General features: G+C 56.3%; 1 protein-coding gene across 2 annotated transcripts in view; it reads right to left on the bottom strand.

Moving 5' to 3' along the window:
• SEPTIN9 (septin 9) overlaps positions 1–14,482 on the bottom strand; it is a 165,353-nt gene extending 150,871 nt beyond the window's left edge. For both annotated transcript variants that reach the window (XM_067714669.1, XM_067714666.1), the window contains exon 1: positions 14,449–14,482. In XM_067714669.1, the coding sequence (XP_067570770.1) occupies positions 14,449–14,467 (19 nt within the window). In that variant the 5' untranslated portion in view covers positions 14,468–14,482. The remainder of the gene's footprint in view (positions 1–14,448) is intronic.
• Positions 14,483–16,214: the final 1,732 nt, after the last annotated feature.

The raw sequence follows: 16,214 nt of genomic DNA on the forward strand, positions 1-16,214 counted from the left end.
GGTGGACTGCACGTATCAATTTAACTGGATCATGGGGTGCCCAGATGTTTGGCTAATCACTACATCTGGCCCCGTCTGTGAGGGTGTTTCTGGATCAGATGAACGTTTGATTGGTGGGCTGGGTAAAGCAGGTCACCTCCCCAGTGTGGGTGGGCATCTTCTAGTCCCTGGAGGGCCTGAACAGTACAAAAGGCAGAGGAAGGGAGAGTTCTCTGCCTGACCACGTGAGCTGGGGCACCCATCTTCTGCCCCAGGACTGAACACCAGCTCCCCTGGTTCTCAGTCCTCAGACTTGGACTGAATCCACCAGCGGCTTCCCTGGGCGTTCAGCTTGCAGACGGTAGATGGTGGATTCCTCGGCCTCCATAATTTCATGAGCCAATTCCTCAGGATAAGTCTCTCCCTCTCTCTCCCCTATTGGCTCTGTTGCTCTGACGAACCCTGACTATCAGCGGCCTCACACGGCAGAGATGGGAGCATCCTTCCCCAGCGCCCACTTGACACTGATGCGAAGTCTGCCCCCTGCTGAGCGATGAGAGCTCCATCCTTCCTCAAAAGTCCAACCAGGATGGTGACTCCAGGCTGGTCCTGCCAGAGAGACAGGCTGGATGGACCACAGCCTCAGACCTGCAGGGGACAGGAGGGCCCAGCGTCCAGCTCCCAGAACTGACCGTCCCTTAAGACCAGAATGGTGATTCCAGGCTGGTCCTGCCAGAGAGACAGGCTGGATGGACCACAGCCTCAAACTTGCGGGGGGCAGGAGGGCCCAGCGTCCAGCTCCCAGAACTGACCACCCCTTAAGACCAGGATGGTGACTCCAGGCTGGTCCTGCCAGAGAGACAGGCTGGATGGACCACAGCCTCAGACCTGCGGGGGGCAGGAGGGTCCAGCGCCCAGCTCCCAGAACTGACCGCCCCTTAAGACCAGGATGGTGACTCCAGGCTGGTCCTGCCAGAGAGACAGGCTGGATGGACCACAGCCTCAGACCTGCAGGGGGCAGGAGGGTCCAGCGCCCAGCTCCCAGAACTGACCGCCCCTTAAGACCAGGAGAGGGCAGGTCCAGAGTGGCTCTGGTGGGGCTGCCCAGGGCTGGGGAGGAGAGGGAGGTGGGGACAGGCACAGGTCCCGGGGCTGTTGAGAGGGTAGAGGAGTGAGTGTGGGTATCCCCGGCCCCAGCTCCAGCCTCACTTCCACCATGGCTGTGACCTCCCTCCACACGCCTAACTGGGATCTGCACTGCATACGATGATACATGAGAACCCTCAACATCTGTCCCCCGACGCCACACATGCGCACCGTGAGCTACTTAGGGGTCAGCTGTCTGGGCTGAAAGTGGCACCAGTGAGCGACAGCTGAGCCCATAAAGCCAGTGAGTCCCCAGTATGGAAACAGCCTGGCAAAGGAATGGGGAAGGATCGGCCACACATTCCTGGGGATCCAGTCACTTCCGGCCACGCATCCCCCCAAGGCCAGCTGGGCGCCCACCCTCGCCCCCGCCTCTGGCTTCTGGACAAAGATAAAAATGAAGAGGGTCTGTTCAGGTTAAACCCCAACCCCAGGCATCTGATCCCTAAGAACCAAAGCCACGGTCGGGGTGGAGACACGGTGATGAGGAAAACAGCATGTGTCTCAGATTTCTCCGGTCGAGTTAAGTTTTATTTACACTGTTTATTTTTCAGACTTCCCAAAACGTGCAGCTGGTGCCAGGCAGCCCCTGGCACAGAGAAGACGCCAAGCCTGCTCCCTTAATAAAGAATGGGAAGCAGCCGCCCGGGGTTCCCGCGCTCCAACCAGCGTCCCGCCCAGGGCCGCCTCCACCGCAGCCCTGGGAGAAACCCCAGAACGAGAGCAGCTGCAGTTCAGTTCCTTGGACCTAACTACTGAGGTCTGTGTCGGAGACCAGCGAAGAGGTAGCCAGAAAAGCCTCCAAGACATCTAAAGGCTCAGTCCTTCCAGTGGAGAACGGAGTTATTTTTATGTGATTTTTAAATAAAACATACTCGGAAAGAGAGGAGATGATTTGAAGTTCAGCTCTCTGGCGACATCCCAGACCAAATTATTTGAGTTCTCAGAGGCCAAGGAGGCAGGAGAGCCTGCAGTCAGATGAACAGGGTTCGATCCAGACCTTGCCAGGCGCTCCCTGCAGGCCCCAGGAAACAACCTCCCCTTTCCAAGCCTCAGCTTCCCCATCTGCAGAATGGGGCCAGAGATGGGGATTACTCACAGGCGACTAAGACTAAACGAGGTCACACATGGTAGGCACCTAGCACAGTGCCTGGCACAAAATGAACACTCGGTAGGTATTATCACTATTGGCATATTATATATTACATACTAATATAAATTATTATCATACGCCAGCCACATACACCAGCCTGGACCCAGGGATCTACAATCGGAAATTAACAAAGCTTGGCTGCCCTGTGCTAATACATTAGACAAAATGTAAGTTATAACCAAGGCACCTTGCATGTTATAGCCAGGATACTGCTACCCCAAGAAAGGCTACCAGGAGTCCTATTGGACTCCCTCCCAACTACGGGAAGCTGAAAACCCTCCCAGCCTCCAGGATGGACTGCACATTACAGGAAGATGGGGGGTGGTGGGGGGCAGTTTCTGCAATCCAGAGAAAACAGTGAGGATTTGGGGGGACTCAGAATCCCGGTGCCCTCCCACACCTGGCCACACCAGAAACTCCCCAACTGGTGTCTGGGCTCACTTAGGCCAGGGCAAAGGCCATTTCACAAATATTCATGAACTACAGGCCAGTGACAAACACCAGTCAGGTTTCCCACGTGGAGGCCACGAGATTAAAACGCACTTCAGATGAGATGAAGCAAAAAAGACAGGAGAAGGGAGTGGGGAGTCCCTGCTGGCTGGTGTCCCACTGAGAATGAAAAGGCAGCATTTCAAATAGGAAAGAAGATGGCCAGACAAAGAGATGGGGCTCCTTGGTCCTGGAGAGAAAGGGGATGATGCTGGGCAGGGGGAGGAGACCTAGGACGCCCTGGGGAGCATTTCCTGGTATAACCAGCATTCGGGGTGGGGAGCCACCACTGCAGCCTGACGGCAGGGCCCACCTCCAGGTAAACAGCCCCATGCCCTCCCTGCCCCCTCGCCACAGATGGGCCCCACCAGGCACAGGAGCCTGGCAGACCTGTGCTGGCCCCGCGTCTAGGAGCCTGGATGCCCAGCTCATGGGTGTTCCCCTGTGCATATAATTTGGGGAGCCTGGATAAGAGAGAGAAGGATACAGTTACTGAGAAGACCTTTTGTCTTTTCCTTTCAGCCAAATTTTTATGATAGATCCTGGTATTGTAAAATACAAGGTTAAACGGGCACTGAGACTCTAACTAGACTCCGGAGCTAGGGGATTATTATTATTACGTTAATGATGGGGAACCCACGCACCATCATCCTCTCCTACTGGAGTCGCAGTCACTGTCCCCACCCGTAATCAGGGTGGCCGTCCCCAACCCTCCTGGGGTCTCACACAGCCCAGACATCTTAACCCAAGGACAGGGGCAGAACAGGAAGCAGGTGGTCTCCGGGGGAGGGTGACTCGGCCCCATGCGCACACACGTGCACGCACACACACACCCTTCTGCTCTTGTGCCAGCCATGAGTGGTGCTGGACAGCCCTTCCCAGCCAGAAAGTCACCATTTTCTCAAAAGGGAGTTTTGCAGGAAGGGGTGCTATGCAAACTCGTGCACAAATACCCATTTTCAGTAATGACAGGAGCTTATCTACAGAAAGGAATCAATTCTCAATTTTTTCTTAAAAATCATGAGAGTCCCTCCAGAAAGGATAGGGTCACCAGGACCTCGGCCAGGAGCCTCCTGCCTCTCTGGCTGCCCCCAGGAACACAGTCTTCCCCTTTCTCCTGAGGCCAGTGGGGAGCCAGCACTGGTATCCCACTCTCAGGCCGGGGAAGCACCAGCAGCTCCTGCATGTGGAGGGCTCTGCCCAGCAGGCAGCGGCATCACCAGACGGCCAAGTCCATCACATGACATCAATGCTGACCAAGGACCCACAGAGCCCTTCCCGTGAAGGTTCACCAGTTGGGCGTCTGGACTCTGGGTCCCACTCCCATAAAAAAAAAAAGACATTGCCATCTAAAATACACAACACTCAGGTAAATCTGAATTCCAGATAAACAATGAATAATTTTAAGCATAAGTGTACCCCGCATTCCTCGCCCTTCCCAGGCTCTCTTTAGTGGCAGAAGAGCAGACCTCTGCAGGCTGAGGTCTCCAGGTCCCCAGGTCTGTAGCCTTTCGGCTGGATTCAACCTATAGGATGAGACTGGAAGGTGGGAGCCAGGGAGAACCAGGGTAGATCTCTCCCCCGCTTTCTGCCTTGGAAGGTTTCTCCAGCAGCAGTTTCTGTCTATTCTGCAGCTGCAGCTCCCGCCAGGCAGGCCCACCTTTGTCCAGCCTCCCGTCAGGTGACCCTGGTCCCTGGATTCTGATAACACGCCTTCCTCTCTCTGATCCTCTGATTGCAGGTGGTGGGGTGCGGTAGTGGCTCCCCCAGGCTCATCTCTGGGTGTCCCCGGGAAGCTACGGAACCTCAAGCACCAGAGCCCTTGTTTCAAGGCACTGAGAAGGGCCACAGCGTTTTTGTAAAACTGTCAAAACAGAAGATATTTTAACCCCCGTCAGTTCAGATTGCTGTCTCTTTCTTCTCTGAGTTCCTGGCCATCACCCTTTCTCCTGTGTAAGGTACCAGTGGAGGGGTTGTTGGCGTTTGGGGGCTCCTGCTAAGGGAAAGTTGAACTGGAAAGATATTTAGCTTGAATGTAGTTGGGTTTTATTTACATAGTTCACAGTTATTTCCATGCAGAGTTAAGTGACGGCTCGTCGCCCCAACGTGCAAGGCCAGGAGTACTCCTTCCATGGACCTTCCCAAATCTGTCTACTGTGCAGAATCTGAAGGGATAAGATAGGAACGTGTCCTGCAGTACCTGGTGCCGGAAAAACGTGGGCAGTGGGGGACAGCAAGATTTGAAACGCATGGAGCCAGAAGCTAGGCTATGGGAAATGATTCCAATCACCAGATATAAAGTTGTAAGCAGAGAATTCAATTCTCTTCAATGTCGCCTCAAAACAGAAAGTATCTCTGGTCAGAAAGAAATGCAATAATGCATCCCGTGCAGTTACAAATGGCCCATACTTGTCTATTTCTTTCTGGATGGGAATCACGTAAAATGGAATTTACCAGAATTCTTGTGTTTGTAGGGTGAAGACTAGCAGCAGTACCACAAACTCTTGAGGTAAGCCACGCTTTTTCATGCATCCCAACTAGCAAAAGTAAAAGTTAACTTCTGATTAACTAGGAAGATGAATTTACTTTCTATTCGTTCAACAGAAAATGATATTACATGGCCATCATATAAAGAAGTGATCAAAGAGTATGCAGCCAAAAATACGTAGGGAAAAAAAATTACTTTGGAGATCAGACAAGTAGTTGATGGATAAAAAACATTGTTATTTTTCTGGATTTGGGGACGCTTATGAAATTTGCCCGCTGTTTAAAACTTACAATTTGCTGTTACTTCTTTTCTCACTCGTAACAAATAATCCCATTCGTACCTTCAAAGAGCTGTATAAACCCCACCTAACCCTGGCTGCCTCCTTATGCTTGGTTTGGCTTTTCTATCATCTGTACATTTGAGTCCTTCTGTTCTAAATCCTGGAGTGGTTTCTGTTTCCTGGTTAGACCCCGGTTCACACGCCATGAACAGACTGCACAGGTGAGAAAGACGAGCAAACTGACAAAGTAAGGCCAATGGACCAAGGGGGAGATCGTGGATAAGGTGCAGGAAGGTTAGCGATCAGAAACAGCTGACAACAGCAAAGGGAGCCGCAAGGGGACGCCCCAGAATACGGGAAAGGCTGCATCAGTCTTCAAGCCCTTCTGTTTAATGGGCACCAAGTCGCCAAAGAGGTACACGTGTTTCACTCAACCTGTCGACGGTCGTGAGATTATAATGCAAGGATATATTAATACATAGAGAGAGGTGCAATTAGGGACTGAGGGGCAGAGGCCCTGGGAGGGAAGATGGGAGGGGAGGGGAGAGAAACAAAATAGCGGCCTTGGAGGGTCGGCCCGACAGGCAGCACTGTTGACTGGCCTGGGGAGCCTGGAGATTCCAGAAGAAACCACTGCCCAGGTAACCCGGCAGCAGAACGAATGATCTCCAGGAGAGGTGGCTGGTCACCTGGGGGCAGGTGGCCCATCGCCAAGACTAGAACATTCAGGCTGGCCCAAGGAAGCAAAGAGACACCTCCTAGGGTACATGAGCATCCAGTAGGGGCCAAAGAAGAGAGGGAGAGAAGGAGAGGCAGGGCGGGGTGGGGGGAGCCCCTGGCCTTACACACCAGTCAGAGAGAGAAATCACAGACCGTGGGCAACGGGCAGATCTTTTAAAGGACAAGTAAACCCTGGGACTTCTCAGTGGCTCTAAGCAGGCTGCTAATCAGGGCAAATGGCGTTTTCTGTTCCTTAAACCTCTTAATAAAATGCTGTGTTAAGAACACTTATTTGGGGGGCTTCCCTGGTGGCGCAGTGGTTGAGAATCTGCCTGCTAATGCAGGGGACACGGGTTCGAGTCCTGGTCTGGGAGGATCCCACATGCTGCGGAGCAACTAGGCCCGTGAGCCACAACTACTGAGCCTGCGCGTCTGGAGCCTGTGCTCCGCAATAAGAGAGGTCGCGATAGTGAGAGGCCCGCACACCGCGATGAAGAGTGGCCCCCGCTCGCCGCAACTAGACAAAGCCCTCGCACAGAAACGAAGACGCAACACAGCAAAAATAAATAAATTAATTAATAAACTCCTACCCCCAACATCTAAAAAAATAAATAAACAACATTGGTTGGAAAAAAAAAAGAACACGTATCCAGCCAGCTCATGTCTCACAGCTATAAGCACGGCCACTGTAACACCTGCGGCTCAGCACGGCAGGCACCCTCCGTCAGGGTCACGGGTGCACATCACCAAGGAAGAGCGCCAACGTCAGCAGAACGTTTAAGAGCTCTGGTGAGAGGATGGCTAAGTGAATTCGGGAACATCCTCTCTGAAGAGCCGTTCAAACTGTGATCAGGGAATCCACGTGTGAGATCTGATTTCAAGTGAAAAGAGCAGAGTTAAAAACGATTTGTACAGGGCTTCCCTGGTGGCGCAGTGGTTGAGAGTCCGCCTGCCGATGCAGGGGACGCGGGTTCGTGCCCCGGTCCAGAGCCTGTGCTCCGCAACGGGAGAGGCCACAACAGTGAGAGGCCCGCGTACCGCAAAAAAAAAAGAAAAAAAAAGAAACGATGTGTACAGAGAATACGCAACTCTGTGAAAAAAAACTTATACGCCTTTGATAGTTAAACCAAACGATGCGTCCTGTGCATGTAGAAACAAGTACTAAAGGGAACAGAAAAAGCAATGTTGTAACCGATGCGATTGGAGAATTTGTCCTTTTAATTTCCTGTTCACACTGTTTGGTAACGAGTAATGAACAAAGTGAACAACCAAATAAATAAAGGCAAAAGAGAAAGAAGAGATACATGGTGTATTTGAGAAAGCCTTCCTTTAAAAACTAAAGCACAGGCTTGGCGGCTAGATTGTCAATCCCCAGCTACCAGGAAGGCGCTGCCACCAGGACGACACACTCCCCGTTGCTGAGGGTCTGTTGACCACACCTCAGGCACCTAACATTGATGAGAGATCCACCACCTCCTCCCCTCCAGTCCCATGCCGCCGCCACTGCGTGTACTCAGCTGTCATTCCACCACCTGGTGTCCCCACGGTGTCTATACCGGGTCACCTCTGCACAAAAACCCACCACCTGTCCTTCAACACACACGTTGGACCCCGTAGCTAGAGTCAAAGTCACGTGCTCATTAGTGACTTTTGCAAACCACCCTCCACAGCCCTCCAGGTGGATTAGCCTAGTCCTCAGGCTGGAAGATGACAGGGGCTGGATTTAACCCACTTCCAAGTGGCTTGGGTTTCAGAAGCATTATTCTCCCGCTGGGCCCTGATCCTGGTGGAAACAGAAGGCACAGTCCAGGGGAGGGCTGTGAAAGCCCCAGGATGCAGATCAGATCAGATTGATCTGCAGGACAAGCCCGAGGCGGCCTGCCAGCTTGCCCCTTCCCAGGTCTTCCTGGTAACCACGCTCGCTGGGAGTGATCCCCAGCCCGGGCAGACAGTCTCCACTGCTGCCCCGACACGCCTGGCCCGGCTGGGACAAGGGGCCCAGGCACGGCTCTCAGGGAGATCTGGGGTGGATGTGGCCAGCCCCCAGTTCCCAGGTATAGCCTTGGGGCGCCCAGGGGGGGCCAGCCACAGCGAAGGCTTCACTGCATGCCCTTTAAGAGTCCGGGGAGAAGCTCCCCAGGAGCCAGAAAGAGGGTAAGGACCCCCCATCCCTCACCGGGAAAGGAAGACTCCTCCCTCAGCCCTGCCTCTGAAACCCTGGGCCAGGGAGGGCGCCACTCCCCAGGGAGAGTGATCTGGCCCTTCTTGCCCCACCCAGCACTTCGAGGGGCCCCTGGGAAGCTGGGGTCCACACATGCAGGCCGGAGCGGCCATTCAGGGTTCCTCTTCCCATCACAAAGCCAGCATCGCTCAGAGGATGACTGTGACTCTCATTCCTGCCAGAGGCAGCCTGGGCCAAGGGCCGCCCTGCGACCCGGGATCATCTTACTCTCCCCGCTGATGCCCCTTTTCCCGTCCCGGAGGCCTGCAGGCTGCCAGCAGTCACGCTTCGCAGAACCAGGTCAGATTAGGCCTGGAACAAAGCTCAGTTGTTGCAAGGCTTCCAAGAGGCCGCTGACAGCAGGACGCCTGGAGCCGCTTCGCCCGCTGTGGGCAGCGGCTCAATGCCCCCCTTCACGTGGGCTGCAAAGGGACCCAGGCCCAGGGCGGGCACAGGGAGATAAGACAGAGAGAAACTGGGCTGGGAGCAGAGTGCCACACTCAGCCCAGGAGACCCGAGGCCAGGCCACCCTTCCAGAGCAGTGCTGAGAGCCACCAGCATGCAGGAAGGACTCAGGGGCACCCGGCAGACACTTCTGGAATGAATGACTGAACCTACAGGGAGACTCAAAACAGGCCAGGGACCTTGGGGAGATGGGCACCCCCCAGCTCAACCTGGCTGCTGCAGCTTCTGGGCCCAGTTACAGCTGCCCAACAGGGAAGGAGCAGGGACAACCAGCCCAGCGGCCTCGGGGACACTTCAGTTCTCCCATCGAAGCTCAGTGCGCCATGGTCCCAGGCCTGACCGCAGTACCCCCGACCCCAGGGCCCTGTGCCCACCAGGACAGGCTTCCTTTGGTTAGTGCTTCTGGACCAGGCAACCTCTGGCAGCTGCCACTGGGACTCTCTGGCCAAGGTCTCTCCTGGAGCACAGTGGGGGCTGTGATCTTGTGCGCTGCACGCCCACACAGGTCCGCAGGGGGCTTCACCCGGCCACTAGCACCCACCGGTCCCCCATAAATCCCCCAGCAATGCCTAGGGCCGGGGTGTCCCAAAGTAATAGCTTCAACAAGGGTGTAGGAGCTCAGCATGTCACCTCCCTCCCCACCCAACCGCTCATACCCCCCAGGCCTGGGGTCTCTCTCTCCAGCCCCCCTCCCCCCAAGGCCACCAGCTGGATCCGCCCAGGAACTGGCACTCACTTGTCGTCCCAGGGCTGGGCCCTGCACTGCTGTTTGCTGAACGCTTCTTATCAAGCACATCTTAAGCAAACTTCAGAGCCCATGCGACGCGGCTCACGGACAAACAGCAGGGCGTGCGGAAACGAGGTCCCACTCCCAGGCCCCATCCATGTGGGATGAGTCTCAGAGGAGGGCAGCCCCAAAAGCTGGGTGGAGGATAGGAAGTGCCTTTTTCCTGCTGTTGGGGTCCCTGGGGAGATGTCCTCTGCTGCTGACACCCACACGGGAGCTCCAGGCACGTGGCCAGCCCGCCCTTCCACATGGACCTAAACTCCAGACCGCTGCTCCTGAGCAGCGAGCCGGTGTCCCTTCTGCACCTGTCCTGGCTTGAACTGGTCACCCGGGGGGTTCCAGGAGGAAGGTGGGCTGTCTCAAACTCAGGCACGTTGCCAGGTGCGTAGCACTCAGTTCTCGGAACCCCTCTGGGCAGGCTGGGGATAGGCTGACGGGCAGGCGACTGTGGTCTGGAGTGAGCCGGAGGGCCGGGCAGACAGGAGCTGGCCTCCCTCCTCTGCAACAGGCCGGGAAGGATTCAGGCTCTGCCAGCTCCCCCAGAACTGGGGGATCTCGAGGTCCATGATCCTGGGCACGAGTCCAAGGGGGCCATGGACTGCCTGCCACAGGTGGCTCTTCGTCTCCGCCCAGGTCCCTGCAGGAACCGGAGCAAGCAGGCTGGGGCATGAGGAGAGGGAGGCGGGCCAGCGGGAGAGGGCACAGGGCGAGAAGGGGAAGGAACCGGCCTTCGCACACTCCCCTCCTCGCCCTCACCCGGGGCTAGCGCTCTGGGGACGTGCTCTCCTCTCCTTCCCAGAACTCAGCTCCCGGAGCGCCGGGCGTGGGGAAGGCCTCTCGCTGGCTAATCTGTCTAATCCGCCTCCTCTGGGTGCCTCCCGCCTTGCCCAGGCCTCTGAGTCGCTAGTGCAAGAGCTTTTTAACCTTTGGTAGGCCAGGTACCTCTTCGGGGATCTCCCGAAAGCCACCAGGCATCTCCGAATAATTCCCAGGCGCACACTGGTCTGATTCTACTCCCCATTTCTGTGGCTCGGGGGCCTCGGCTATAAGCGTCTGCGCCCCTGAGAATTCCCAGGAGAGCCAGGGCCACTGAAAGGCAGGCTCCACGTGAGCTGGTATGCAACCAGAAGCCCCAAGCTCAGGACGCCGGAGGGGTGCAGAGAGCAGCCCGCTCTGACACCAAGGGGCTGGGGGAGAGGCCACCCTCCTGGCCTCCAAACCAGCAAAGGCCCAGGGAGGGTGCCGGCAGCCCCCAGGCATCCGGGCAAAGGCGGTAACGCGTCCTTCCAGCTGTTGATAAGGACAGTGAAGACAACAGCAGGAAGTTACGGATGGAGAGGCATTTTCAAGCCTTTTAGGCAGCAATTCATTTCATCTTTACAACCAGTTGGCATCCGTCCCTGTTTAACAAATGAGGCAAAGGAGACACCCGAGATCAAGCACCTTGCCCCACATCGAGGAGGTACCAGCCTACGGTTGAATTCCAGGAGCCCGTGCTATGAACCACTGGGCCACGCCGCTTGCAGCTCTGCCCCGCTGGAGCAGCAGGTGAGGCAGATCCAGGAGGAGCGCGGAGCAGAACTGGAGCTACCAGACAGAGCTCCCGCACACCCACCTGGCATCCCGCAGCCCCACTGGGCATTCGCTCTGTTCCCCACCTAGAAGGGCCCTTTTTATTCTCCACCTTCTCAGAGCTGCTCACTCCTCAAGGCCCAGTTCAATCTTGCCTCCCCGTGAAACCTCCCACCTGGGCATTTGGAACCTGTACTGCTCGGGAGGGGGTTGGGGGGTGTTAACCGGCCGGGGCCCCCCCTGCATCCTGCCTCCCCAATGAGAATGCAGCGTCCCTGCAAGCGAGGACCACGTCTTTCCATCATCTTTGTACCGTCGAGGCCCTGGCGGCACAGGCCTGACACATAATGTGTGTCCAGTGAATGTAGACCTAAGGCACTAGGGATCCCCTCAAACATTTTGAAAATTCCCCGCTTTTCAGAGACTCATGAGTGTTCAAGCCAGCTCTACCGAGAACACATCTGATTTATTTTGGAGCCCATATATAGGTCCAGAAGCAATCATCCCACTCAACCCAGGTGAAAAGTAAGAGCCGTCCTGGTTGGCTGGCCTTGAATTTTTGACACTGGGAATTTTTCACAGTTTGCTGCTTTCCTTAATTTCATGGCATTGATGCTGCATAGGGGTCAGTCTGACTTTTGCAAAATGCCTCTCCTTGGAACCGGGCGGTGCGGGGGGGTGGGGGCACTAAGAGAACCGGAGCCCCTCAGAATGGGGCCAAGTGGCCACCCCGCCCCTGGGCCGGCCCCCTCCAGCCCGACCCCATACAACTGCAACAGAGTGACCCAGCTCGCCTTGGACCATCGCCAGGAGGAGAACAAGCTGGAAGAGGTCCAAGCCCTTCCAGGCCCGTCCTCCAGGGCCCTGCCCCTTCAGGTAAACACTGGAGCCACGGAGGCTGCCTTTACAAGAGCTGATTCCTACCCACCCATGAACTCTACTTCTAACTACTGCAAAAACCTTCCTCTTCTTTTTTTTTTTTTTTTTTAATTTGCCAGGGCAGGAGGGGGCAGGCGTGGAGAACAGACATTGAGCCTGCCCCAGGGGCCCTCTGGCATCTGTGTAGGAGGGTCTCAAAGTCCCCCCAGGAAAAGGCCAAGTGAGCAGGAAGGGGGCCCCTGGTGGCCCCCACTGTCCAGACTGACCAGCAGGAGGCAAAGTTTGAGACCCAAAGGCAAGAGCCAGCTGGGGTCCCCGGGCCACACTGGGCTGCAGAACCCAGGGAAAGGGCCGCGTGGGGCAGTGATGCCCACAACCATCTCAAGTATTTGGAGCATGTTGGGGAGGGAGGCTGAGCACCAAACCCCAGCGTATGCCACCTGGAAGTCCCCTCCTCCCCCACCATTACATCAACGCTCTCACGCTCCTGAGACAGAGCTGTGAGCAGGGTGTCTGAGGGCCATGCTGTTTGCAACAGGGGGTGAAAGTTGAAATTCTATGCCACTGGCCCGGAAGGCCATTTTAGGGGAAGTTCTGAGTAACCCTCTTTGAGACGAGTTATTCTTTACTTGTTTTCCTTTCTGAATGTGGAAAGCAGGAGGAGACTGGAAAAAAATGACCCAAAGGAAGGGTCAAAAAATGACCCCCCAAATGACCTCTTCAGCTCCAACTAAGTACCATGACTCTGTCCTCTTATGAAGAAAAATTAATTCATGAGTCCTTGGCAGAAAACTTCATGTCCAAATAGATTAAGGGGAGGAACATGAGGAGAAATTTTGCAGGGTTAGCAGAAGAAGAGATGCTGTTTATAATTCGACAACTGAGGAAGACAAAAGATCCTGCCTGGATCCTTTGGGGAAAAAAATCACAAAGAAAAAAAGGGAAATAAAAAAGAACAGAGGGCTTCCCTGGTGGCACAGTGGTTAAGAATCTGCCTGCCAGTGCAGGGGACACGGGTTCAAGCCCTGGTCCGGGAAGATCCCACATGCCGCGGAGCAGCTAAGCCCGTGCGCCACAACTACTGAACCTCCGCTTTGGAGCCCGCGAGCCACAACTCCTGAGGCTCACACGCCTAGAGCCCGTGCTCCGCAATGGGAGAGGCCATGGCAGTAAGAAGCCTGCACAGTGCAGCAAAGAGTAGCCCCCGCTGGCCACAACTAGAGAAAGCCCCAGCACAGCAACGAAGACCCAAGGCAGACAAAAATAAATAAATAAAATAAAAGAAAAGAAAAGAACAGAGATCTGGATTACCCTTAACCTGCCCTTCAAGGCTCGTGGCCTCAGTTTACCCATCCATAGAATGGAACTTCAGAGTACCCAAGGGGAAAATGGTTACAAAGGATCCTGTGCACATGGTAAGAACTAGTCAGGCCCCCTCCACCTATGTGAGGTCAGGCCTGCTAGTGGACCTAGGATGCCAGCACACCTGACGGCATCTTGATACCTAAAAGGTGAATCCGAGTTGCCAAGCTGGGGTGCAGCTGGATGGTCCCATTTGGTGAAGTTCCCGTTCTCCACTGGGAAGAGGAATAACAGGAGTTCACGGGAAGAAAGGATGCTGTGACCTGGACCACCAGTCCTGGAGGCTGACCCCAAGGAAATCCTCCACCCAGCCCCCACCCACGCACACTTACGCCCCGCGGAGGTTGCAGGCGGGGGAGCGGGGGTGGACCACAAAACGCCTGCACCCTCGGCGCCTGTAAAGTCAGCAATTCCAGAGAACGTGCAAGGGGGGAGGAGGGTGAACAGGAAGGCCGGCCGGCCCAGGGCAGCGGCTCCCACAGTGGCCCCTCCAGACACCTGAGCGAGTAGTGGCCGACATACAGGGGCAGGAGACCCTCGGCCAAGGTCAGAATCGGGGCCCAACCGTGCAGGGGTCGGAGGTCTCGAGCACCCGGTCTCCCCCAGGCACCTGTGGTCTCGGACCAGCGCGCGGGCCCCGCTGCCTTGCAGCGGCGGCTTGGAGCAAAGGAGAAAGCCAAGTCCGTCGAGGGGTTCAATGCCTCCAGGACCCCGCGATCCCGATGCGGGGTGGAGCTGCGTCAACTGGCCGGCGCGAACGCCCCACACATCAAAATCTGCCCCGGGAGCCCGGAGCCCCGCGGTGCCCCGCCTCGAGGACCCACTCGGCCACCCGCGACCGCCTCCGCTCAGGTGAGAGGGGCTCGGCCCGGGACACACCCCTCCCCAATCCGGGCGCGGCGCCCACCTGAGTACGACTTCCTCATGGTGCCGCCGTGGCTGCCGCTCCCAGGAAAGTGAGGCGGCGAGGCCGCGGGGCGCGGGCTCCCAGGTCGCAAATCCCGGGCCGGGAGAGGGAGGGATGGGGGCGGGGAGGACGGGCGGCCCTGCCCGGCCCCGGCCCCGCCCCGCCGCGCGGAGGTGAGCGCTGAGCCCCGCCCCGCGCAGCCCCATACCTGGCGGAGCGCCGCGGGCCGCGCCTCCCGACGCCCGGCCTGGAGAGGCAGCAGCCCTGAGCCCGGCCCTGCGCTCGACCCCGTTCGGCCCGGGCCAGTCCCCGCGGCCCCTGCACTGCAGCCGCGACGCAAGCGGTCCGAGGGTGGGGGTCGCCAAGGCGACAGCCGTCCTCAGCCGCCACACCCCCCTGGCGCGAATGGTTCCTTCCGGGGCGTCGCCGCCACTTTCTGGTCCGGAGTCCGGGCTGGGCGGGGCCGCGCCAGGTGGCAGCGGGAGGAGGGCGGAGGGAGCGGCCGCCGGGCCGGGCGGTAGCGCGCCGGCACACGCCCGGGGGTCGGAGCCCGGACGCCGGCTTAGTGGACCAGGGAAGGGCAGAGCAGGGCAGGCGAGGTACCATATCTGTCCCACTACTTTTCTGGTAATCAAGAGGGCCGACTGCACTGACTCCTTGAACTGGGGCCTCGGGTAACTCATCTGTAAAATGGGTGCGTTGGACCAGATGATAATTTCTGTTGCATCTGAGAAATATTGAGCACCTCCCCTGCACAGGGTACTGTGCGCGCTCAGGGCCTCGACCTAGGAGAGCAGATACAAGGACACGCGTCTTTACAGCCCGGGTAATATAAGCAGTGAGGAGAGTGTGCGTTCCTGAGCAAAAATTGTACAGAAGAATTCTGTCTGCCTTTGTACCCTAAATAAATTTTCCATAATAAAACGACTTTTTTTAATGTACAGAGGAAAAAGTGATGAGTTTTGTCTAGAGGGTGTTGTCAGAGTCTTACTGAGGTGATTCAAAACAAGGTTTTAAAGAATGAGCAGGAATTTGCCAGGAAGCCAAGGTGATGGGGAGGCGGGCCGTTCCTGGCAGAGGGAAGGGTGTGGCCGAGCCAGAGGCGCGTAGTATCCCAGAACCTGCGGAGAGAGATACGCAGGGGCAGCGAGGCCCCTAGATGAACAAAGGGGTCGGGGAGCGCCGCAAACTGTCAGCAAGGGCGCAACGCTGCCTTCTGCCCAACAATCCAAAGAGTGTACAGGAGACCGAAAGTAGACTTAACGTCACCAAAGCACCCTCTTCCCTTTTCTTTCTCCTTTACTTTCCTTGGGGGTCTAAGCAGCATTTTCCTTTCCTGCCAGAGAGTAGAAAACCTGTATAAATAAGAACCGAGGCACATGTGGTTCCGTCAGATTGTCTGTCTCTCCTATTACCCTTCCTAAGAAATCTGTCCAGGACTTCCCTAGTGGTCCAATGGGTAAGACTCCGCACGCCCAATGCAGGGGGCCCAGGTTGGATCCCTGGTCGGGGAACTAGATCCCACATGCATGCCACAACTAAGAGGTCCGCATGCCTCAACTAAGGGTCCGAATGACGCAACTAAGAGCCCGCGTGCTGCAGCAAAGATCCCACGAGCGGCAACTGACCCGGCATAGCGAAAATAAACATAAATAAATAAATAAATAAATAAATAAAATGATCTCCTTTAAAAAAAAAGAAATCTGTCCAGCCACAGACCTGCAGAGGGAGCAGCCCAGCCACGTGACCTCCTCTAACCCCTGGCT

The sequence above is a fragment of the Pseudorca crassidens genome, chromosome 19 (genome assembly GCF_039906515.1).
Source record: "Pseudorca crassidens isolate mPseCra1 chromosome 19, mPseCra1.hap1, whole genome shotgun sequence".
NCBI classification, from domain to species: Eukaryota; Metazoa; Chordata; class Mammalia; order Artiodactyla; family Delphinidae; genus Pseudorca; species Pseudorca crassidens.